Source organism: Physeter macrocephalus, chromosome 8 (assembly GCF_002837175.3).
Source record: "Physeter macrocephalus isolate SW-GA chromosome 8, ASM283717v5, whole genome shotgun sequence".
NCBI classification, from domain to species: Eukaryota; Metazoa; Chordata; class Mammalia; order Artiodactyla; family Physeteridae; genus Physeter; species Physeter macrocephalus.
The window spans coordinates 101012124-101033715 of NC_041221.1; the positions used below are offsets into that span (position 1 = coordinate 101012124).

Here is a 21592-nt window from a genome sequence, read left to right on the forward strand (position 1 = left end):
GTGCGGAGCCTGTGCTCTGCAATGGGAGAGGCCGCAACAGTGAGAGGCCCGCGCCGCAAAAAAAAAAAAAAAAAAAAAAAAAAAAAAAACCTACAACAGATGCACAAAAACTAGAGACGAAGAAATACAAGTATACTGCTAAAGAAAATCATAAAACCACAAGGGAGAAAACTAAAATAAGAAGAACAAAGAAGAATTATAAAAACAACCAGAACAAGTAATGAAATGGCAATGAGTACATACCTATCAATAATCACTTTAAATGTCATTGGGAAAATGCTCCAATCAAAAGATAAAGTATCTGATTGGATAGAAAAAACAAGATCCATCTATATACTGTTTAGAAGAAACTCACTTCAGAGCTAAAGACACACATAGACTGAAAGTGAGGGGATGGAAAAAGATAGTTCATGAAAATGGAAATGAAAAGAAAGCTGGGGTTACAATACTCATATCAGACAAAATAGATGTTAAAATCCATAATAAAAGACAAAGAAGGTCATTATATAATGACAAAGGGATCAATATAAGAAGAGGATGTAACATTCATTAATATATATGCACGTAATAGACGAGCACCTAAATATACAAGCAAACACTAACAGACGTAAAGGGAAAATTAATAATAATACAATAATAGTAGGGGACGTTAATACTCCACTTACAACAATGGACACATCACCCACACATAAAATCAATATGGAAATGGTGGTCTTACATGACACATTAGTCCAGTTGGCTTAAAAGACATCCATAGGACATTCCATTCCAAAACAGCAGATACACATTCTTTTCAAGTGCAAATGGAGTGTTCTTCAGGTCAAATCAGATGTACGCCACAAAGCAAGTATCAACAAATTTAAGAGGACAGAAATTATATTGAGCATTTTTTCTAACCACAGTGGTATGAAACTAGAAAACAATTACAGGAAAAAACAAACTTGTGCAGACAAAAAAATACTACTAAAAAACCAATGGGCCAATGAAGAAATCCAAGAGGAAATCAGAAAATACCTTGAGAAAAATGAAAATAAAAAGACAAATTTCCAAAATCTGTGGGATGTGACAAAAGCAGTTCTAAGAGGGAAGTTTATAGCAATACAGTCCTCCCTGAAGAAACAAGAAAAATATCAATAACAAACAACCTAAACTACCACCTAAAGGAATTAGAAAGAGAAGAGCAAACAAAGCCCAAAGACAGCAGAAGGAAGGAAATAATAATGACCAGAGAGGAAATAAATAAAATAGAAACCAAAAAATAATAGAAAAGATCAACAAAACCAAAAGCTGTTTTGTTTTGTTTTTTTGAAAAGGTAAACAAAATTGATAAGCCTTAAGCCAGGCTCATTAAGGAAAAAAGAGAGAGGATCTAAATAAACAAAATAAGATATGAAAGAGGAAAAATTATAACCGATATCACAGAGATACAAAAAATCATAAGAGAATACAACAAATTTGACAGCCTAGAAGAAATGGATAAGTTTCTAGAAACATACAATTTTCAAAACTGAATCAAAAAGAAACAGACAATCTGAACAGACTGATTACTAGTAGTGAAATTGAATTTGTAAGAAGAAGACTCCCAGCAAACAAGTCTAGGACCAGACGGCTTCAGAGGGAAATTCTACTGAACATATAAAGAAGGTCTAATACTTATCCTTCTCAAACTATTTCAAAAAATTTAAGAGGAGAGAACGCCCCCAAATTCATTCTACAAGGCCACCATTACCCTCATACAAAAATCAGATAAAGACACAGAAAAAAAGAAAATTACAGGCCAAAATATCTGATGAATACAGATGCAAAAATCCTCAACAAAATATTAGCAAATTGAATTCAACACTATATAAAAAGGATCATACACCATGATCAAGTGAGATTTATTCTAGGGATGTAAGAATGGTTCAATGTCCACTAATCAATCAATGTGATATATCACATTAGCAAAACAGCATAAAATTGTGTGATCATTTCAATAGATGCAGAAAAATCATTTAACAAAATTCAACATCCATTCATGATAAAGTTTCATCAAGGTGGGTATAGAGGGAATGTATCTCAACATAATAAAGGCCACTTAGGACAAACCCACAGCTAACATCATACTCAATGATGAAAAGCTGAAAGCTTTTCTTCTAAAGTCAAGAAAAAGACAAGGATGCTCACTCTCTCCACTTCCATTTATCACAGAACTGGAAAACCTAGCCACAGCAATCAGACCGGAAAAGGAAATAAAAGGTATCCAAATCAGAAGGGAAGAAATAAAACTGTCTCTATTTTCAGATGACATGATACTACATATATAAAACCCTAAAGTCTTCATCACAAAACTGTTAGTTCTAATAAATGCATTCAGTAAAGTTGCAGGATATAAGATTAATTGATGAAGAAAATTGAAAATGATGCAAAAAATGGAATGATATCCTATATTCATGGATTGGAAGAATTGATATTGTTAAAATGTCCATACTACCCAAAGCAATCTACAGAATTTAATGCAATCCCTACAAAAATACCCAGGACATTTTTCATAGAACTAGAACAAATAATCCTAAAATTTATATGAAACCACAAAAGACCCTGAATAGCTAAAGCAATCATGAGAAAAAACACTCTGACATAAATTGCAGTAATATTTTTTCTATCTGCCTCCTAAGGGCAAAGGAAACAAAAGCAAAATAAACAAGTGGTATCTAATTAAATTTAAAAGCTTTTGCACAGAAAAGAAAACCATTGACAAAATGAAGAGACAACCTACTGAATGGGAGAAAATATTTGCAAATGATCTGGATGATAAGGGGTTAATATCCAAGCTATATAAATACCTCAGAAAACTCAATATTATAAAAACACCAAATAACCCAATTAAAAATTGGGCAGATGACCTGAATAAACATGTCTCCAAAGAAGACACACAAATGGCCAATTGGCACATGAAAAGATGCTCAACATTGCTAATCATCGGTGAAATGCAAATCAAAACCACACCTGTCAGAAAGGCTATCAACAAAAAGACCACAAATAATAAATGCTGGTGAGGATGGGTAGAAAAGGGAACCCTAGTACACTGTTATTATCAATGTAAATTGGTGCAGGCACTATGGAAAACAGTATGGAGGTTCCTCAAAAAACTAAAAATAGAACTACCATATGATCCAGCAATTCCACTCGTGGGTATATATCCAAAAAAATCCAAAAACACTAATTCAGAATGATAATGCACCTCAATGTTCATCACAGCATTATTTACAGTAGCCAAGATATGGAGGCAACCTAAGTGTCCATCAACAGGTGAATGGATAAAGAAGATGTGGTATATATACTTACAATGGACTATTACTCAGCCATAAAAATGAACAAAGTTTTGCCTTCTGCAACAACATGGATGGGCCTGGGGGATATTATGCTTAGTAAAATAAGTCAGACAGAGAAGGAAAAACACTGCATGGTATCACTTACATATACAATATAAAAACTAAAACAAACAAATGAATATAACATAACAGAAACAGGCTTACAGATAAAACAAACTAGTGACTACCAGTGGGGAGGAGAAAGGGGGAGGGGCAAGAGGGGGTAGCAAATAAAGAGGTACAAACTACTATGTATATAATAAGTTACAAGAATATATTATATAGCACAGGGAATATAGCCAATATTTTATGATAACTTCAAATGGCATATAATCTATAAAAGTATTAGATCACTACGTTGTACACTTGAAACAATATAATATTGTAAATCAACGACATTTCAATAAAAATAATAAGCTATAAAAATTATCTTTAGTGACATTTTAATAAAACTCTTTTCTTTCCTTACTTGTTGAATTTTCTAAAATATATCATGCCAAGCAAGAAATACAGTAATAGTAGGGAGAATCCATTTAAAAATACCCACTTCTCTGGCTCCCTTTATTAAAAACTCATGACAAGTAAAGAAGACTTTAAAAAAAAAAACACTATATGTAGAAAATCAGGAGGTGTGTATTTCAACCAACTATTAGTAAGTCTTATAATGATGGTGATATATTTTACTGGCTGGAATGATTTGTTTGCTGGAATGATTTTCCATTAGTCCTTATATCAGGAGCTTCTAAACAGTCATTGGACTTCAAACAAACAATACCAACTAAGTGTCATGAACCAGGAGGTACTGAATTACAGGATTAATAGAGGAGAAATACAATAGGCCTTTAGTAAATGAAGCTCCTCACACTAGTTTTTTAAATTTTCTTATTTTATAGTTGATAACCCACACTTCTTATCAAGATAAAGGAAAATCTTGTCATGACGTTTTCCCCTAATTTTTTGGTGCATTTTCCTTCCCTAATCTAAAGTCAGAAATATCTCAATAACTCAATTCATATTATTTATGCATTTATTGAGTTTTTACTATGGGCTATGCACTGATCTGTACACTTTACATTCCTATGAGGAAGGTACCATTATTGTACCAATTTCTTGGCTGAAGAAAGTGAGGCTCAGAAAGGTTGAAATACCATATTTCATTGAATCTAAAATGCCAATGCCATCTACTGTAAGAGACACAATTATTTTATGTACTTCTAAGTAAAAAAAATCACTACCACTCACATTATGGTACAATGCCTTAAGGAAAGTCCTACGATACTCAGATTTCAGTCTCACCAGTTTCTGAAATACATTGTATCTATTAAGAAGATATAATGTCAATTTTTCTGAGTTTTCTGAGGTATTTATATATTTTGGATATTAACCCATTATCATCCAGATCATTTGCAAATAATGCCAATTTTTCCTGACTCAGCTACACAACTTGGCATGTGGGAGGCAACCCTTTTGCAGATATCTCAATAAAAGAACAATAAAGCTATCTCTACTTGTGGGAATTCTTTACTTTAGTCCCATAAAACACTTGGCTATGGGCTTCCCTGGTGGCGCAGTGGTTGCGCGTCCGCCTGCCGATGCAGGGGAACCGGGTTCGCGCCCCGGTCTGGGAGGATCCCACATGCCGCGGAGCGGCTGGGCCCGTGAGCCATGGCCGCTGAGCCTGCGCATCCGGAGCCTGTGCTCCGCAACGGGAGAGGCCGCAGCAGAGGGAGGCCCGCATACCACAAAAAAAAAAACACTTGGCTATTTCTTTGCAAGAAAATGTGAACTAGTGATCACTCCTACAACAGCAAGTATTTGCTTTACTAGTATCAAAAATTATATCCTGTTGCTGTTTCTGTCTTTCTACATATATATTAACTTTACAATTCAATGCTTAAATATTGCATTAGCTTTTTGAAGAGTTAAAGAACAGTTTCTTTCAATATGGACAGCACCACTAATGTATATAACTCAAAGTAATAATAATATGAATAGTCATGACCAAGTTTGCTATATCAGGCAATATCTACTATGTCACAATTACATTCTGACGTACAGCTATTTCAAGATTCCATCAGTTTAAGATCCTACCCAATTTCAAAGATGTTAAAATGTCAAGGGGAAAAAGTGTATCTCAGAATCAAAGAAATACTTGTTATCAATATAAGGTCTCAACAGCAGTAAATGCTATATACTGTCTCCACTGGGTGGTCCTACTAATAGGTAGGCCTGCTAACAGATCAGAACCTGTGGATAAGGGGAGACCTGATTCACCATTAGCCTTGTTAACTCTTAAATATATATGTGGGACACTAAGAGAAGGCTATAGCTGGCTCTCTCTTAAGGCTTTTCACCAAGGAAAATAGGATGCTACTCTCTGGTGGTCAGTCTTTAGTGTGCAACCTGACTTTTGGGCTTAGGTGAAAGTAACAGACCCTAACAAGGAAAATCTCTCTGCCTATTAGATCTACCACAGAGAAGCATAAACTCACGGTTAGTTCTACCTTCTACTCGTTACCAGAAAGTTACAGAATTTCTAGCCCTTACCTGATGAGAGATTATAACCATTACCCACTGCACAAATCCACTCTTGCTTACATGAATTCCTTTATAATCTTCATTGCTTGACCGACTCACAAGTAAACACCAACCCACCAGAGAACACTGGCTAACCCTTTATCATCAAGGAAGTCATGCTCTACTTTAATTTTACCAACATGGCTTAACAGATATGCTCTACTAAGAAACTCATCTTTGTCAGGTGCTAAACTATGAAAGAAAGCAAACACTGCAAATTTTTAAAATCTTGTAGGCCTGTTATCTCTCTGTTTTCTTTCTGAAACTCAAGCCTGCTATAATATTAAAGGCAAGAGCCTAGATGCATGGGCTTTTCTATTGAATCTTAACATTACATGTCTATAAGGTACCTGGATTTTAGAACATTTGCTTCCCCATATTTTAGGCTTTTTTTCTTTCTTTGTAATGGCTCCAGAAGCTCAGATCATGTTGCTTCCTAGAACGTCTACTTTCTTCTTCCTACATAAATTATCAGTAGCCCTGAATTTTATGAATGCCAAGTGATTCTTTAATTGGCTCCTGAAATTGAGTCCTCATATGCTACAGCTGAATAAAAAATTCAACTTTTTATGGCACATAAGGGAAACTTCCTGAAACAACACTCAAATTGTACTGACTTTTCAATTCTTAATCCACTCTAATCCATTTTTTACACAAAGTTTAAAAGTTCCTAAAACAAAATTTATATTATGTTCATATTATTCCCTTACTTAAAATAAACTAGTGAGTTCCTATTGCATTAAAAATAAAATCTAAAGTTCTTACCCTGTCCCACAAAGACATGAGTTAGCCTCTGAATGTCTCTCCAACCTATCATTCTATCACTCTCCCCACCAAGTAACTATGCTCCAACACAGAGGTCTTCTCTAAACTGAACATACCCAAATCTTTGCTTCCTCAAGGTCTTTCCACATGTGTACCTTGTGCTTGGAATTTTCTTAACGACCATTCTTCACATGGTTAACTCCTTCTCATGCTTTAGGTTCCTCCATTTAAATGCTCCCTGTTCAGTGAAGCCTTCTTTACCCCTCACCTAAAATAGGTTTCACACAATTTTCTCTACTCAGTTGTTAATCAGTTGTTTTTAATCTGTGTGTTTTTTTTTTAATCTGAGACCCATAAACTCCATAAAGGCATGGGTATTAGTTACTAGTTTATCTTTAATACTGTTGGGCTGCACCCCACAAGCCTATAAGGCCAGTGCCTGCCCAGCTTTAAGACTGAAGAAAGAGCCTGGAGTCAGTGACAGAAACATCAATGGTTTAATGGATGGGGGAGCTTACATGTCTGAGGCAAGGTCCTAGAGCGACATCTCATCGTGTGCAGACCAGCAGACAAGACATGGCAGCAGGCTTTGCTGGGGGTGCGGGGGTGGGGAGGAGGGGCGGGGACTGCCAGTTACAGGGGGAGTCAGGTTGGCTCACCAGGTTACCATGGAAACTAGCAGAGCGGCATGCCCCTCACCGCCCCTTTGATAAGAACAATCACTAGCTGGGCCTGGGGCAAGTGTGTAGAAAGGTCAGTCAGGTGAGTAGGGTTTAGGTGAAGCAGGCACTGGTGGAGCAGAGGAATGTACAGAGAGCCAGAGAACAGCCACCTTGAGTGGCCTGAGCATACAAATACCAAACACAGTGACACTACACAATTAAAAAGAGATGAATAAGAAAAACTAAAATAACAATCCGTTATATTGTACTACTATGCACCAGGCACTGTTCTAAGCACCTTACATCTACTAATATGTTTAATTCTAAGTATGTATATAAGATATGCACTACTATTACCATTATTTTATAGAAGAGAAACTAAGGCACATAAATGTCCCCAAAACTATTTAAGAATCATTTTAAATGGTGGGCTTCAACCACTGTTAACTTGTAATCATTTAAAAATTAAATGGGTATGGTTCTATCAGGTTGTAACAAAAAAAATAGTTTAACTTTTTAAAAGAGTAACAAGTTATTCCATTTAAATTACACACCAATTTGTACTTGATAAATGAAAATGAGGATTTCTCAAATTATTGTTTATATAAAGTCCAGGTGGGCTCAAAGCAAGGAAGCTTCATTTTGACTACTGTTTTGCTCTTGGCCACTTTGTGGCAGTGTGTTAGGAATATCACAAGGTGATTTATAGTTTTTGTAACCTTCCTTCTTCCTAGAACAGGCACCTATCAGAAACTAAGTTTACAAGCCAACGACATATGCAGAACCTGCTCTGTAATTGTGCTTTCAGAATTAGGGTAAGTAGAAAAATCTTTGATAAATCAGTGATTTTCAAAGCATAATCCTAATTTCCAGAGTTTTGAAATGGTTGTTGACAATTTTGCCAGTTTCAATTACTGTTTTTTGGAGCTTAAGAATTTCTAAGCTCCTCACTCTGACATTCTGGAAGTCCCTTCTAATAAACTTTTAAAAAGATTAAGATATCTTCTAGTTACCCACCCAGACAGGTGTTAGTCAGAAGTCTAAGACTGTTAACTGGACATTATATTATTTTGTATCCTAACACTAGCAATCAAAGCACTCTATTTCCAAGAAAGAAATATTGGAATTGGCTTGTTTTTGTTTCTTGCCTGGCAATAATTTTTTTTTTAAAAATCATGTTTAAATGTTCTGAAAAGTGTATTTTAACAACTGTATTTTCATTTTTAACAATGTGAAAAAGTTATACCCAACTTATTTCAGTACTGTTAAAATATACACATGAAATACTTTGTAAAAATTAAAATTAAATAAAAATATGAATGAAATATAATCCATTACTGGGAAGAGTTCATGATTTGATAAAAAATAAACACTTTTGTGTTTGGATGAAAACAAGTAAACAAAATTTCTGATTTTATACAACAAATCTATTCATTTTAAGAAGAATTAAACTAATACAATAAAAAGTACTACCTGTACACATCCAATATATACATTTATATGATATGATATTTTGAACAAACATCTATGAAAGCATTAAGGAGAGAGAAACTCATTTTGCCTAGGAATGTAAGGTAAGATTTGACAAAGAGGTTTTCTCAAATGGAGAAGAGAGAGAGGAACATTTGAAATAGAGAGATTTGCATCTACAAAGGTAGAGAATTATAAAAGTACCCAATATGTCCAGGAAAGAGCAAGTGGGGGAGATAGGGATAAATTTCTGAGATGAGGTAGGAAAATTCAGTTGATGGTATTGTGAAGGGTCTTCAAAGTCCCACTGAAAGAGTGTGAAATTCACCTGCCAAGTACTGTGGAAAATGACTTGATAAAACCTACATGTGAGAAACACAGTTCTTCAGACAACATAAAGGATGAAGTTATGAATAGGAAAAGAGAAAAAAAATTGAATATAGAATCACTAGAAGTTGGGTTTTTTTAACCCCACTATGTCTGTACTGTAGGCTGTGTTTCTCACCCAGAAAACGAAGAGTTCTCCATTTGATACTGAGATGGGATTATTTTCCATAAAATAAGATGTTCATTAGTTTTGCTGCTTTGACTGGTGGGTCCATAGAAGCAAAACTCAGTCATAACCTGTGAGAAGGGCTCACAGGACCTTTACCTGGGTAAGGTCTTATAGGTCATTCTGAAATAAAGATAAATATTTCTAAATGAAAAAAAAAAGATGTTTGTGAGAAGATTTGTTAACTTCTAAAGTTCTTTTCTAAGTTATTTAAATATAGTAAAAAGATAACGTTAATACCTCTGTCATCTTTTTTTTTTAAATTTATTTATTTTTGGCTGCGTTGGGTCTTCATTGCGGTGCGCAGGCTTCTAATTGCAGTGGCTTCTCTTGTTGCAGAGTCCACGCTCTAAGCCCAAGGGCTACAGTAGTTGTGACTCACGGGCTCTAAGGCGCAGGCTCAGTAGCTGTGGTGCATAGGCTTAGTTGCCCCGCGGCATGTGGGATCTTCCCAGACCAGGGATCAAACCCGTGGCCTCTGCATTGGCAGGCGGATTCTTAACCACTGTGCCACCAGGGAAGCCCCCTCTGTCATCTTATTAAATGGCTTATTTATTTATGCAGGGAGAAAATAAACTCAATATAATATAAAAGTCAAATTAAAAGCAACAGAAGAAAGAAAACTACTTGGTACCAGTCTTTGACACTAATCAAGTTCTTGGTGATGCCACTTAGGTGAAATGGGTCCTATTTTCCATTACCTATAAAATGAGTAGGTTAATTAAGACTTCAAAAGTTCCACTCAGATTTAAGCTGAACACTTTATAGTTATTTTCTTAAATCCACTACAAAAGAATTGTACATGTCAATTTAATTTGCTTGTTTATGTAAAATATTTTACTTTACCCCAAAAGTAGCAAATAAATCCTTGATACTAGCTCCAAATTCCTGATCTTTTGTTTGATCTCTGTCCAACAAATGAGGCTGTTTACGTTCTCTGGCTTTTATCCTCGCTGTGCCTATATGTTAACAAGTAAAAGAATCTTATGACATGTTCAAATAACTAAGACGCATATTATAAACATACATACACATCCCAATACACCCAGTTTGTCTTGAAATGGCAAGTGAGCTGATTTTGAACATGCTAAAGTCAATCTAACTAAAAGACACATTCTTCTAAAACAGTGCTGTCCTAAAGAAAATTCTGTGATAAGGAAAATTTCCCATATCTGTACTCTCCGATACTGTAGTCATTAGCTGTACTGTGGCTGTTAAATACTTGAAATGTAGCTCCTATGACTGAGTAAATGGATTTTTAATTTAATTTAAAACTTAAATAGCCACATATGGTGACTACAGTATTTGACAGCATAGACCTAAAATATAAAAGCACAAACTTTGATATTACTAAAAATATTTTGTGCCAATAAAATGTACTACCATTAGCAGAGTATTTGATTTCTCTAACGTTACATGTATATTTTAGTGTTTCCAAAAGAATTTTAATAGTTATTACTCTATCTTACAACAATTCTATGGGGTAATACATGCCTTAAATCATGACAGGTAAATCGGTTTAAATATGCTTCTTTCTTTAAGAAAACTTCTGAATTTTAGATATAAAGCATTTTTAAAGAGGAATGACAAGAAGCAAAAATATGTACTAATGAAAGTCTGGTACATAAATAAAATAATACTTGTCTACATGCGACTTTATTTGTTCAAATAATACTAGCACATGTCACTGTATGTCCATGACAGAATGAAATGTACACAGAAAGAAATGCAGTTCAGCCATATTCTGAGAATTGGTAGGGATGAAGAATATACTGTCCTTTAATTTAATGAATTATATTTTTATAGTTACCTCGAATACCATGTGGAAAGCATGAAAATGGTATTAACGTAGACCATGCAATAACTGCAATAATAACAAAATGAATCCACCAACTCTGCTGCCAGCGTTCATTATCATCACTGTCTTCAACACTTTAATAGAGAAAAATGAAAATTTTCAACTTTGTATATTTTATTACAAACAAAGCCATGATTAAACAGAGCAAGAAAGAGCACTTTCTGTTAATTTGTTATTGTTTTGCTGAAATTGAGTGGTTGTGAGTTCTCCAATTATGTGGTTCTCTTTTGTCCTGCAGGATACTAAATTTTTTCCTTTCCCCACTTTTCCCCTGTCCATTCAGGTGGCGAAGAGTAATTCTTTGTTCCTTTTTAACTTGTTTCTCCAACAGAAGCTATGCATTTAGAAGACATCACTCTAAATCTTATCTCTTTTTTGAAATCATTCCTGCCCCTTTAAATCATGTGCCCAATTCTTTAGGATAAGCCTGGCCCTTTAAGTTGCATAACTAACACTGTATCTGGGTACGTGACCCTTTAAATCACATATACTTGGTAATCTTTTTCTTATAGTCCCTTCTCTGAACTCTCAGATTGAGTGTGTATTACCCTTCTAGTGATCATACCTAATCATGCTTTGATAGAACTTTGTCTTCTATCTTCCCTGTGGTTTTTCTTGGTCGGCCTTTGCAAACTACAAAGCCTTGCAGTGGGCAGGGTGAGATGAAAATGTGAAGGATCCTCTGCTGGGATTTGTTGATTTTTCCCTTTTTACTCACAGTTATTTTGCAGTTTCAACATCCTTTGTCTTCAGTAACGCTCAGGCCATAATTTTGTGGTGGATTTTCTCAGCTGTGACATTATTTTGTATCAATGTAATGGTATTAGGAAGTGGGGCCTTTGGGAGGTGATTAGGTCATGAGGGTAGAGTCTGCATGAATGTGATTAATGACCCCAGATAGACTTCTTGCCCCTTCAACCATGTAAGGACACAGGGAGAAGCAAGGACACCAGGAAGCAAGATCTCACCAGACACTGAATTTGCCAGCACCTTGATCTTGGACTTCCCAGCATACAGAACTGCAAGAAGAAAATTTCTGTTTTTGTAAGCCCAGTGTATAATATTTCTGTTACAGCTGCCCAAATGGACTAATATAGTACAGAAGAAAAATTCCTGCCTAGAATAAGTATCTTTCCCTATAAAGACAAATCTCTATGTTAAAAGAGGGCCAACCTAATAACAAAGTAATCAACCTTATGACAGCTTGTCTCCCAATGAATGTGTCGTATCGGGAACTCAGGGTTGACCTCTACTACTGATGAATTGGATACTCAGCAGTAGTAATACTCATATCCTAGTAAATATTCTTGTTGAGAGATTGTCCTTAGTGTGAAGAAGTCCATGTTACTGCACTCATGCAAACTCACCATTACTGTCACCATGGCCACTTTTCACATGAGCTTATTGAGGAAGAATTAGGGTGGTTAGAAAAAAAAAGAGAGAGGCTGGCTAACATTAACAGGATGGGTCATCTTGTCCAGCTGATTAAAGAGCCTCTTCCAAAGTACATACCCTTTTCATGTGCCAGTTCTAAGAGTTTCATCCACATATTCTCCTGGTTACCTATTTTTTTTTATCTTGTTCTAAGTCCTTGGCTACCCAACCATAAATCAGTATAAATTTATACCTCAGGCCATCCCTCCTTCTATGCTAAGTGGACAACCAGCCTGAAGTTCTACTCACTAGAATGATCTCCTGATTTCAAGGCCACTGTTGAGTGGAGTTGTAATATAGTGGCCATCCCCTTTCTCATCTCAATGAGAGAACTTAATATTCACACAATTAAATGTTTCCTTTTCCTTGGGAATATTTTCTAGTATTGTTAAAAGAAGCCATATGACCCAGAACTCTTAAAATAACTTCTGTCCTTCCAGTGATTAAATGCTACAACTATTTAATTTCCTAGTCTTGCCCTCCCTGAACTTAATCCCATCCTACAACCTATGATCATTTTAGTAACTATCTTCAGTTTACTCCCAGCAAGGAAGTTATCTGTGCATACAAATATGCAACCTAGTTCTGGAATCCTAAAGCTACTTCTGATACTATTTTTAGTATCAGTCAGGATACTGATAGGAAACAGACGGTATACTCATCTGAGATAATCTGAAGAGAGAGGGACAAGACGACTATTTCCAGTGATGTGGGCAGAGTTTAGGGAAATGAACAGGGTACAGCACAAAATTATGGGGTCAGCAGTACAGTAGCAAACTGTTATGACAAGCCTTAATGTCAAGTGGAACAGTGCTTAATAAATGGAAAAGGAAGCCTCAAAAGAGGCGTCATCTTTAGAATAGGGATACAGCCAATCTGGGTACAATCCCTGCAGAAACTGGAAGGATAATACCCTAGCCTTAATTTGCTCCTGCCCTCTCATTTGCCAGTGCCTCTCATTGGCCAAATCCAACTGAAATCCAGAGTTCAAGGGATTATGTTGAGGCTCTCAATATAGCCTCCTGGGGAAGAAAAGAGACTAGAGAAGGTTTTAGAAAGATGGAAGTGAATTTAGAGAGTCAAAAAAAAATACATCCAACACATATTCTCTGATACTTTATCTGCCCACCCACCCTGCCCCTTCCAGCTACCAAAACTTCACTATGGCTAGGTAAGAACCCAGATGAGCTGGCAGGAGAGCTAGGAGGAGAGCTTCCACATACTATCTGTAGCAATAAATAACTATGGAAATAGTTGGCAAGTTGGCAATAAATAAGAGGAGCTAGTTGGCTTCTGTACCTCAGTTTTAATTAGTTCTAGATTTATATAAAACCAGAGTTTCAGAAATGGAGGGTGGACCTTTCTGTTTTCTTGTAGTGGTAGATTTTTATCTCCTTCATTAACTCTGTCATCTTAATGAGAGAACGAAAAACGGAAATAAGTCACTTATAGTACCACTTCCCAATACATAATTAAATATAACTTTAAAAATACATATTTAGGGACTTCCCTGGTAGCACAGTAGTTAAGAATCCACCCGCCAATGCAGGGGACACGGGTTCGAGCCCTGATCCGGGAAGATCCCACATGCCGCGGTGCAACTACTGAGCCTGCACTCTAGAGCTCGTGAGCCACAACCACTGAGCCCGCGTGCCTAGAGCCTGTGCTCTGCAACAAGAGAAGCCACCGCAATGAGAAGCCTGCGCACCGCAACAAAGAGTAGCCCCCACTAGCCGCAACTAGAGAAAGCCTGTGTGCAGCAACGAAGACCCAACGCAGCCAAAAATAAATAAATAAATTAATTAATTAATTTTAAAAAATACATACTTATATGGCAGAAAGAAGGAAACAGTAAAGACTAGAGAAGAAATAAATGAAATATAGAATGGAAAAACAATAAGGAAAATCAATTAAATTAAGAGTTGATTTTTTTTTAATCAACAAAATTGACAAACCTTTAGCCAGACCAAGAAAAAGACTCAAATAACAAAAATCAGAAATGAAAGAGAAGATATTACAACTGATGTCACAGAAATAAGAAAGGATCATAAGAAACTACTATGAACAATTTTATGCCAACAAGTTGTATAACCTAGAATAAATGGAAAAATTTCTAGAGAAATATAACCCATGAAGACTGAATCATGAAAAAATAAAATATCTAAACAGAGAGAGAACCAATAAGGAGAGCAAATCAGTAATCAAAAACCTCCCAACAAAGAAAATCCCAGGACCAAATGGCTTCACTGGAGAGTACCACCAAACACTTAAAGAAGAATACCAATCCTTCTCAAACTTTCCCCAAAAAATTAAGAGGAAAGAATACTTCCAAACTCATTCCATGAGGTCAGCATTACCCTGAAAACAAAATCAGACAAAGATACAAGAAAACTACACACTAATATCCCTGATGAATAATGATGCAAAATTCATCAACAAAATACTAGCAAACCAAATTCAACAACATATTAAGAGAATCATACATCATAACCAAGTGAGATTTATTCTGGAATACAAGAAAGGTTCAACATATGAAAATCAGTTAATGTGATTTACCCCATTAACAGAATGAAGGACAAAAGCACATGATCATCTCAATGCAGAAAAAGCATTCAACAAAATTTAGCACCCTTTCATTGTAAAAACACTCAACAAACTGATAATAGAAGGAAATTAGCCAACATAATAACAGTCATATATGAAAAGCCCACTGCTAACACTGCACTCAATGGTGAAAAACTGAAAGCTCTCCCTCTAATATCTGGAACAAGGCAAAGACACCTAACCATTTTTACCACTTCTATTCAACATAGTACTGGATAGTCTAGCCAGAACAATCAGGCAAGAGAAAGAAATAAAAGGCATCCATACTGGAAAGGAAGAGGTAAAATTATCTCTGTTTGTAGATGACATGATCTTCTATTTAGAAAATGCTAAAGACGCCAAAGAAAAAAACTGTTAGAACTAATAAATGAATTCAGCAAAGTTGCAGGATACAAAGTCAACACAAAAATCAAGTGTGTTTCTATACACCAACAATGAGCAGCATGCAAGGCAAAGACTTGTACACTGAAAACTCCAAAACATTGCTGAAGGAATTAAAGAAGATACAAATAAATGGAAAGACATACATGCTCATGGATTTGAAGACTCAATATTGTTAAAATGCCCTTAATACCCAAAGTGGTCTACAGATTCAATGCAATCCCTATCAAAACCTCAACAGAATTTTTTGCAGAAATAGAAAAAAAATCCTAAAATTTCATATGGAATCTCATATGAAAAGATCCCAAATAGTCAAAACAATCCCAAGAAAGAAAAATAAATACAGAGGCTTCACACCTCCTGGTTTCAAAATATATTACAAAGCTATAGTGATCAGAACAGTATGGTACTGATATAAAGACAGATATATAGAACAATGGAAGAGACTAAAGATCCCAGAAACATATTCTCATAAATATGATGGACAAATAATCTTTTACAAGGATGAAAAGAATACACAACAGGAAAAAGATCCTTAATCTTTTCAATAAATGGTGCTGGAAAAACTGGATATTCATGTGCAAAAGAATGAAGTTGGACCCTTTCCTTATAATATATACAAAAATAACTCAAAATGGATTAAAGATCTAAACATAAAACCTGCAACAATAAAGCTCTCAGAAGACAACATACAAAGAAAGCTTTATGACATTGGATTTGGCAATTATTTTTTGATATGACACCAAAAGCACAGGCAACAAAAAAAATTAGAGAAATGGGACTGCGTCAAACTTAAAAACTGCACAGCAAAGGAAACAATCAACAGAGTGAACAGAAAAACTATAGCATGGGAGAAAATATTGGCAAACCATGTATCTGGAGTAGGGCTAATATCCAGAAGATAGAAAGAACTGCCTCAACTCAACAAAAACAAAAATCTGATTTTAAAAATATGCAATGGACTTGAATAGATATTCCTTCAAAGAAGATATATGAATGGCCCACAAGTATGTGATAGGATGCTCAACATCACTAATCATCAGGGAAATGAAAATCAAAACCACAATGAGATATCACCTCATACATACCTATTAGGATGGCTGTTAAAAAAAAACAATATGGAAGTTCCTCAAAAAAATTAAAAACAGGGGGCTTCCCTGGTGGTGCAGTGGTTGAGAATCCGCCTGCCGATGCAGGGGACACAGGTTCGTGCACCGGTCCGGGAAGATCCCACATGCCACGGAGCAGCTAGGCCCGTGAGCCATGGCCGCTGAGCCTGCGTGTCCGGAGCCTGTGCTCCGCAATGGGAGAGGCCACAACAGTGAGAGGCCCGCATAACGCAAAAAAAAAAAAAAAAAAAAAAAAAAAAAAAAAAAATTAAAAACACAAATACCATACAATCTAACAATTCAGGGTATATATCCCAAAAATATTGAAAATAGAGTCTCAAAAAGATATTTGCACACCTATGTTAATTGTAGCATTATTCACAATAGCCAAGAGGAGGTTGAAGTAACCTAAAGGTCAACTGACAGATGAATAGATAAAGAAAATGTGGTTTATACATACAATGAAATATTATTTAGCCTTAAAACAGAAGGAAATACCGTTATATGTTACAACATGGATGAGCGTTGAAGACATTATGCTAAGTGAAATAAGCCAGTCATAAAAAGACAATTACTTCATGATTCCACTTATATGAGGTGTCTAAAGTAGTCAAACTCTTAGAAACAGAAAGTAGAAGAATCACTGCCAGGGCTCGGGGAAGGGGGGAAATGGCATGTTGTTGTATAATGGATATAGAGTTTCAGTTTTGCAAGACGAAAAAATTCTAGAGCTACGTTACACAAAAATATGCATATAGTTAACATTACTGTATTATACACTTAAAAATGGTTAGGATGGTAAATTTTACACTATGTGTTTTATACCTCAATTAAAAAAAAAACTGTATGTGGAAATAGTAGTATGGTTGTCATTATAAGTTGTTTTTTGAATTATATTTCAAACAGCAAAGATAAAATATGTATTTTAGATATATTTATATGTATACATATGTGCATATCAGTCACATTTACATATTTTTAAAATAGTTATTACAAATTATATATTTATAAGCTACAGTATCTATCCAATAAATATTTTACACAATGTAAAACAGAAAAAAAAGAGAAAAAAAAACCAGCCTACCTTTTCTCAAAAGTACTGTTCACAGAGGCTTTAATTAAGGGTGCTCCTATTGCATACCCCAAAGCATATCCGAGTATTCCTGCAGCTTCCACAAGGCCTATAAAATGGATACTGAACATCAAACAACTACATAACCCAACTTTGTTGTAAAAAGATAAAAATTATCTCACTGCAAAAGATTATTTCTGAAAGCTTCATGGAATATTCTATTAGTCACCAAAGAAACAGAACCAATAGGATATTGAGAGAGAAACAGAGAGACAGAAACAGAGAGACAGAAACAGAGAGAGACAGAGAGTCAGAGAGGGAGGCACAGAGAGGGAGGCAGAGATTTTAAGGAAGTGGTTCATGAAATTGTAGGGCTGGCAAATCCAAATTTGTAGGGCAGGCTGGCAGCCTGGAAATCCAGGTAAGAGTTAATGTTATAGTCTTGAGTCCATAATTAAGTCTTAAATCTACAGGGCAGGCCAGCAGCATGGGAAAACTCAGGCAGAGTTTCTACACTGTAGTCTGGAGACAGACTTGCTTCTTCTTTGGGAAATCTTAGTCTGTTCTGAAAGGCTTTAACTGATTGGAAGAGGCTCACCCATATTATGAAGGGTAATCTGCTTGACTCAAAGTCTACTGATTGTACATATTAGTCACATCTAAAAATTATCACAGAAACATCTAGACTGGTGTTTGACCAAACAACTGGTTGCCATAACCTAGCCAAGCTGACACATAAAATTTACCACCATACATATTATTCAATGCATGTATTAGAAAAACTCAGATAATTTTGTAATTCACTGTACCTTATTTAATCTGTATATTAATGTAATATAAATAAATATACGTATATTTAATACAAATTCAAAGGGTCTTATTTCAATTTAATTTGTGGTACTAAAGCAAGATGAAACTTTAACATAAACATCACCTTTGCATCCTTCACTTTAGCTGCCAGGGTGGCAGGAGGTAACAATAAAGTAAGCTATTCTCTGTAGTGTATACATGTGTTTTAACTGCTATTCAGTAGAACCAAAAGTAAAACAAACAGATTTGTTGCCACCATCAGCCAACGGTAATGAATGGCTACAATTTTTTTTCTAAAAACAAACATAAACATGAATATTATCTATTTTAGTTTATTGACATGACTTTCCTTACCTCTGGTGGAAAAATTATTATTATGGTGAAAAATGTTATTTTCTGTTAAGTCACCTTCACAATAAGTATGTAAAAACAACTTTAAATTTTTTTCCAAAAATTACAGTTAGATAACCCTGTATAAGTAGATGATCTACCAGGATCAGAAGCTATTACAGTATAAAGAGGTACAGATTACTGTACCCCAGGGCTACTTATTGTGTGATACACTAGCATGAAATATTATAAATAGAAGGTACTACACTGTATTTAATTAAATAGCACATCACTCCTCTTCTTGATAGGATGAATGAGATTATGTTTTCATTAACTTCAAAATATCAAAGCTCCCCAAAACGATTGTGTTAATGTACGTAAAGAGCTTAGTAATGATTATTTCAGCACCACACTGAATCTTGCTCTAAGCAAGCATAAACAATGTTTCTATTCCCTTATGGACATTATGGCAGCAACATCCCACTATATCCTCGATATTAGCCAAAATGCCGAGAAGTGATACCGCACTATATCCTTAAAGTTAAAACATACAACTATTCGAGCAATTTAATCTGGTAATTTGAGACTTTTTTTCCTAGCGAAATGAACTGCAGCCTAAATAGGTTGATAGGATGAAAATATATAAAAATCATATTAGAAGGGGGAATAACTTGCCTAGATAAATACCAGCTGAGTGTGTGGCAACGCTGTTATAAATAAAGGTTATTCCAAGGACATAAAGAGGTATAGCTGCTATTCCCTGCACACTCTGCCCAAGGATGAAGAAAGTCAAATATTTTGATTGGAATGATAATGAAGCTTTCTTGCAAGCCTTGACCATCTTCATTTCTCGGCAAATATCTTTTGAAAAGATAATTATATTTTTGTTAAATGAGTCAAAAGTTAAACATACAACAAATATGCAGTATCTTCTATGAAATGTTTTACCTTTTATAAGCTATTTCCACCATTATGCTTTTATTTTAGTTAACACTCATTTATATTGAATGTAGTAGTTCTATAATCGATCATCATGTTCTCAGAAAAAAAGCAACGATAAAAGAAAATTTGTGGGAATACTGGAAAATATGCATATATTATAAACCAAATATAAATGTATATGCATGATTATATGTATATATATACTTATGTGCGCATAAGTATATATATACATATATGTATATAATGTACTGGATTTTAAATTCCTTTAGGTGACAGTGTATTTCTTACGCTTTTTCAAATTCACATGGTTGTAAATCAATAGTAAATAAATGTTTGCTGGAATTACATTTGTCATTAGATTGGTAGATCCAGGCAATGCTAATTAGATCATTCTGACTGTGTCTATTTTGATTGGAATTTAACAAATGCTCTTAAAGTATTAGTGGAAAACTGGTAATAGTATAGATTGCAAAATAGTACACAAATGGAAATTTTCAGGTCGTTCAGTATCCACAGAGAATGAAACTTTATCCTACGTCAAATGGGAGGAGGTCTCTAGAATTGTGATCCAAAATACTGATGATTCAATTTTACATAGACATATTAACTTGTGGTGATATCAGTATCAATCTGATATTTCCAACACCCTAGCTTCTTAGTTCCTTGAACTCCTCTCCCTTCATGTACTTGTATTCCACTTACCCTAGCTACTCATTTTAAACTTTCGGAAACAATAACTACAAACCTTCCTTAATTGTAAGCATCCTACACTCAAACTCTCTCTATTTTTCCAGATCACTCCTTCTAGTAACCCAGCTGCTACAATCCTTAAAACTCACCAGGACCTATAATCAATCCGTCGATGCTGCTCCTTTTCACTATCTCAATGTCCCCTTCATCTCCTTACTTCTCTCATTATCATCTTAACACTTTTAAATCCTTTGTTCTCTTTCATATCATGCAATCCCTTAGTAAAACTTCAGCCCTGGTCAAATTAAACTCTTCTCCCTACTCTACACCTACACTTTCAAAGATGAATGAGGCTGGAGGGAAACACACAACGATGCAAATCTCACTTTGAATGCATGATTATTAAACTCAGGTAGGTCCTTCACCCTCCTGATAATCAAAAGTATGTCCCTAATCTACTACTCTTGTCTCCTTCTAGAAAAAAAACATTCAACTTGTTTCCCTTCTCCTAAGGATCATGGTCCTGAGATTCCTGCTACCCAACATCTGAAAACAAATGTCTTCTACCAGTAGGATAAAACTAATCTTTTAGTGCCCTTCTTGAAATTATAGTCCAAACAAGGGATTTTTTTGAAGTGAAGAAGGGCACTTGGATCTTGGACTCTCAGCCTTCAGAGCGGCGAGAAATAAATTTCTGCTTTTTAAACCACCCAGTCTATGATATTTTTGTTATAGCAGCCCAAACTAAGTAAGACACGAGGAAAATCAAAAATCTTTGTTGTGAATTATAGAAGGGAACTGAAAAAAAAAATTAGGGGAATGGATCCATTTGAAAGTATAACTGAGGTTGAAAGTAACAAATTCAGGGCTTCCCTGGTGGCGCAGTGGTTGAGAATCCGCCTACCAATGCAGGGGACACGGGTTCGTGCCCCGGTCTGGGAAGATCCCACATGCCGCGGAGCGGCTGGGCCCGTGAGCCATG

General features: G+C 35.4%; 1 protein-coding gene across 1 annotated transcript in view; it reads right to left on the bottom strand.

The window, feature by feature from the left end:
- Positions 1 to 21592, bottom strand: part of SLCO6A1 (solute carrier organic anion transporter family member 6A1) — a 110335-nt gene that overhangs the window by 74532 nt on the left and 14211 nt on the right. The window contains exons 3-6 of the mRNA XM_024121918.1: positions 19654 to 19839; positions 17851 to 17947; positions 11191 to 11312; positions 10227 to 10339 (exon numbers count right to left, since the gene is read on the bottom strand). Of these exons, the coding sequence (XP_023977686.1) occupies positions 10227 to 10339; positions 11191 to 11312; positions 17851 to 17947; positions 19654 to 19839 (518 nt within the window). The remainder of the gene's footprint in view (positions 1 to 10226; positions 10340 to 11190; positions 11313 to 17850; positions 17948 to 19653; positions 19840 to 21592) is intronic.